The following is a 5,485-nucleotide window of genomic DNA, read 5'->3' as shown; positions in this document are numbered from 1 at the left end:
TCGCAAAATTTATAAAACTAATTATTTTAAATTGTTAGAAAATTTAAGAAGCTCGAGAACTAATTTTACCGAGGATGGTCAAAATTGGGTGTCAACAATTGTCCCTCATTTTACATGGATTGATACAAGCAATTCGAGGGAAATGAAATTGACCAAACCAATTTTGACCAATCCTATTCATCTTTAAGGGAAGGATTTGTCAAAAGGGTTTACGAATTATGGCCGAACCATTGAAACGGTTTTTCTAAATATCTCAGGCTATATGAGAATTCAGACCACTTGTAGTTTGATAAGCTTGGTTTAACGCATGATTTTGAAAGAATCCAAAAGCCACCTCGATACCGAATTGTGAAGGTATCGAAATGCTCGAGAATAAAATTCGAGAACGAATGTTGGAATACTCTTTGTAGTTCGACTCGATCGGTTGAAAAGGAAATCTATTATGTTTATTAACCTTCGGTTTTGGACAAGTGAAAAATCAAACGAGTATGAAAAAGAGGCTTATAACCTCTTGGCTATGAATGTGGAGCTCTTCACATCAATAGGTAAGAACTTACACGGATATAATTTCCAAAACTCTTGGTGTATCATCACTCAGATTCGAAAGTTGCTTCTGGTAAATCGAAGATTCCGGATACGAGACTGAAACTGACAACACTAAAGAAGAACCCACATGTCTTTGATAAGGGCGGTTAGATTGTGGTGGAAGTCGCTCCTCTGCTGGCATCCTAAGAGTTTGACATTCCTCTTTGGATTGTGTCCCAGTTCGCTGCTAAGAAAAGTTCTACATTGTGTTGCATCCCTTTTGATGTCGTCCGCACCTGTGGTTATTGGAGAATTCATCCTTTTGGATGCTCTCGACAAAGACAAAGATAAAAACTCGTTAGTTTAAAAATACAATTAGGATAGGAGACAATGTCTTTTTTACCATGTCGACACTTTATTGTTCTCCTTAGTATTCAACATCGTCTCGATCGGTCTGACGTACAACAAATAAAGCTTATGCCTGGTGTTTGCAATATAATCTTCAATGTTCTCTTTACTTGATGTTGAAATAAATAAATAAATGATGATGTGATGTCGATACTTCTTTTGATGTCGTCCTCGATGCTCATCTAGATGTTTACTTTTATCAAAAATAAATGAATGAAGTTGAGGCCAATGGATAAATATCTCTCTTGGGATACACGATTTCTCTTTCTTTATCCATGCATGCCTTTTTCCGGGGCATGAATATCTTCTCGTGATACATAAATTCCTGCGAGATATGAAATCTTCTCGCAATGCATAATTTCGACGAGGCATGAAATCTTCTCCTGATGCACAAATTTCAACGAAGCATGAATTCTTCTCGTGATGCATAAATTTCAGTGAGGTATGAATTCTTCTCGCTATGCATAAATTTCAGCGAGGTATGAAATCTTCTCGCGATGTATAAATTTGACGAGGCATGAAATCTTCTCGTGGCGCATAATTATTGACTCACGATGCAGGATTTCCCGCATTGCATGATTTTCTGCGATGCATGATTTTCAACGAGGCATGGATTCTTCTCATGATGTATAAATTTCTGCAAGGTATGAAATCTTCTCATGATGAATAAATTGACGAGGCATTAAATCTTCTCGTGATGCATAATTATTGACTCACGATGCATGATTTTCCGCGATGCATGTTTTTTTGCGATGCATGATTTCCCGCGATGCATGATTTTCCGCGATGCTTGATTTTCTGCGATGCATGATTTTCTGGGATGCATGATTTCCCGTGATGCATGATTTTTATATTGCAATACATGAATATTCATATCGTCTCTGTTGATCATAAAGGCAAGACGACCTCCAAATAATATATCGCCTTGATCGATAATAATAATAATAATAATAACAAAATAACTATCCCCTCTGGGGTAATGCATTGTCTTAATTGACAATAACTATCTTGTTTGCTAATGTAATGCAAATAGCGTCCTTTACGGAAATCGTAAGCTCTTCCTTGAGATTCTTGTTTGATTCACCTTTGAATCTGGCTAGACGCTCTTTGTAAATTTCATATTGTTGGAAATTGATTGGAATAAACAATTCACATTCCCAAGTCTCTGACATAAGCGATATAAAATGCTTCCTGCTTTCAGGAAAATGATTTATTTTGGGATAGTTTTATCCTCTTCAGAGTTCTCCATGTTCATTCGTCAGGAGAATTTGCTGATTTCAAAGCAAAGCTATAAACCTGCGTCCACAGAAAATTGTCAGTTTTAAAAACATACTGATCTGTGTCAATTTCTTCAGTAGTTTACTCCTTGTCTTGATATATCTGGTTGATTTCCCGTTCTCCCAACTCTTGATAGATGAGACAAAATATTTTATGTCAAAATGAATGAAACATAAAAGGAAAAATTTATAAGAAATAAATTTTAAGAAAAAGTATCTTGAAAAGGTCACTGCCAAGTCATGTCATATCAGGCTTAACAAACTTATTTGAGTCTGACACTTAGAGGTTTATCTGATCATTTGCCGGTGAGTTTTCGGAGTCACTCCAGACTTACGAATAAAACCCATTATGAAATTTTGAGTCCATCCTCAAAATTTTTGTCCCAGTTAAGTGTCTTGCTTATCTTTCATTGTAACTGAACAGATCGTGGAATTTTTGAGATCTTCTCAAAAATTCTGTCCTAGTTGTAGATCTTGAAATATCTTTGGTTTGACTTGCTGAGGAGGAAACTTCTTTTGGAGAATTTTTGAGTCCCTCTCAAAAATCCTCTCTCAGTTTCTATTGTAAAGAGGAATAAAAATTTTGCAGGAGATATGACCGAATCCTTGTGGCGCCTACGTATCCCGTTGAGGCAGGAATAAGGTCAAACGTAGTTCCCCTTAAAGGTTTATAAAATAAAAGCATTTACTAAGAAAATCGACTGAGGCCTACATATGCCGCCTATGTATCTCATTCTTGAGAATTCAGGTCGAACGTAGTTCAGATACAAAGAGATAATTAAATGGTATAAATGAGGTGATCAAGGCCGACGTAGGCCGTCTACGTATGTCATTCTTTAGAATTCAGATCAGAAGTAGTTCATTACAAGAGGGATAAGAATATAAGTGAAACAAATACAAGCAAATAGAACGATTACAGGTATATAACAGAAATCCAAAATGAAACTTCACACGTAGTATCTTTTGACAGCATCCGAGTTGATAGGTCTAGGCCATACAGTGCCATCCATCTCTGACAGGACCAAAGCACCTCCAGATAATACTTTACGAACCATGTAAGGACCCTGCCAATTTGGTGCGAACTTTCCTTTGTACTCGTCTTGATGATGAAAAATATGCTTAAGAACAATTGACCAACCTCAAAATTTCTGGCTCTTACTCTCTTATGAATGGAACGAGTCATTCTTGGTCTATACAACTGGCCAAGGCTGACGGAAACCATTCTCTTCTCATCAATCAAAGTTAGTTGATCAATATGCTTGCTAACCTATTCAACATTGCTTAATTCAACTTCTTGGATGATTCTCAATGACGGTATCTCAACTTTAGCAGGTATGAATGCCTCTGTTCCATATACTAGCAAGTATGGAGTAGCACCAGTCGATGTTCTGACTGTTGTTTGATAACCCAGTAAAGCGTATGGCAACATTTCATGCAAACCTCAATGTTAATCAATCATTTTCCTCAAAATCTTTTTAATATTCTTGTTGGCGGCCTATACAACTCCGTTCATTTGTGGGAGATAAGCAGTTGACTTTCAATGAGTCACCTTAAATTGCTCACATGTCTCTCTCATCAAGTGACTGTTGAGATTTGCACCGTCATCAGTAATGATGGATTTAGGCACTCCAAATCTACATATTAGATTGTTGTGAACAAAATCAGCCACCAATTTCTTGGTTACCGACTTGTGAGAAGCTGCTTCCACCCACTTGGTAAAATAATCAATGGCAACCAAGATGAATCTGTGTCCATTAGAAGTGGCTAGCTCTATAAGACCGGTGACATTCATTCCCCAAGCTACGAATTTCCAAGGTGAGCTCATAGCATTAATCCCGTGAGGTGGCACTCGTATCAAATCACCGTGCACTTGACCTCTGTGGCATTTTTGCACGAATTTGCAACAGTCATTCTCCATAGTTATCTAGAAATATCCGGCTCGTAGAATATTTCTTAACAAAGTGAGCCCATTCATAGGTGTACCACAAACTCCATCATGTATCTGTTCAATAAGCCTCACAGCTTTAACAACATCCACACATCTTAGAAGACCCAAATATGGAGTCCTCCTATAAAGGACTTCCCCACTTGGAAAGAAATTGAGAGCCATACGGCGTATCAACTTCTTCTGATTAGTTGTAGCGTCTTCGGGATAAGTCCCAGACTCCAAGTACCTCTTTATGTCTAAATACCAAGGCAAACCTTCTGGTTCGACTTCAACATGGAAACAATGGACTGGATGTTCTTTCCAGTCTATATCCAACGGGTCGATGTAATTACTATCCGAATGTTTAATCATAGAAAAGATGGTGGCCAGAGCATCAGCTAATTCTTTCTGTATTCTGGGAGTATGTCTGAACTCGATCTAACAAAACCTTTTGCACAACTTCTGCACATACTGTACGTAAGGTATAATCTTCAGGTTATTCACAACACATTCACCTTGAACTTGATGAATCAAAAGGTCTGAATCTCCAATGACCAATAACTCATAAACATTCATGTCGATGGCCATTTTCAAACCAAGAATACAAGCTTCGTATTTGTCCATGTTGTTTGTGCAATTAATTCAGAGCATAGCTGCCATGGGATTGTGCTGGCCAGATTCGGACACTAAGACTTCTCCAATACCCTTACCTTGATGATTTGCCGCTCCGTCAAAGAATAATCTCAAACCTGGGTATTCTTCATAAATGTCTTCGCCCACAAATGATACTTCTTCATTGTGAAAATAAGTCTTGAGTGCTTCATACTCTTCATCAATGGGATTTTCTGCAAGATGATCAGCCAAAACCTGTGCCTTTATTGCCTTCTGAGTCACATACACGATATCAAACTCACTCAACATCATTTTCCATTTGGCCAAATTTTCGGTCGGCATCGCTTTCTTGAAAATATACCTCAATGGATCCATTCTGGAAATGAGATATGTAGTATACGAAGAAAAATAGTGTCTCAATTTCTGGGCAAGCCACGTCAGAGCGCAGCACGTTCTTTCAAACAAAGTGTAACGAGACTCGTACGGAGTAAACTTCTTTCTTATATAGTAGATTGCCTTTTCTTCTTTCCTATCTCATCGTGTTGACCAAGTACACATCCGAAGGAACTATCTGAAACAGACAAGTACAGCAACAATGGACTCCCTTCTCGCGGAGGAACCAATACCGGTGGGCTGGACAAGTAGTTCTTGATAGCGTCGAAAGCAGTTTGACACTCTTTAGTCCACTTAGTCGGGGCGTCTTTCTTCTACAGCTTGAAAATAGGCTCACACACCA

General features: G+C 38.1%; 1 protein-coding gene across 1 annotated transcript; it reads right to left on the bottom strand.

The window, feature by feature from the left end:
- Positions 1 to 4,134: 4,134 nt before the first annotated feature.
- On the bottom strand, positions 4,135 to 4,725 carry LOC104646123 (uncharacterized). The gene is made up of 2 exons (XM_010319226.2): positions 4,610 to 4,725; positions 4,135 to 4,564 (listed from the first exon to the last, which is right to left on the bottom strand). The coding sequence occupies exons 1-2, from the start codon at positions 4,723 to 4,725 to the stop codon at positions 4,135 to 4,137; spliced, it is 546 nt and encodes a 181-aa protein (XP_010317528.2).
- Between the last annotated feature and the right edge of the window lie 760 nt (positions 4,726 to 5,485).

This window comes from Solanum lycopersicum, chromosome 3 (assembly GCF_036512215.1).
Source record: "Solanum lycopersicum chromosome 3, SLM_r2.1".
Classification (NCBI taxonomy): domain Eukaryota; kingdom Viridiplantae; phylum Streptophyta; class Magnoliopsida; order Solanales; family Solanaceae; genus Solanum; species Solanum lycopersicum.
This window is presented reverse-complemented; position numbering and strand designations above follow the sequence as displayed.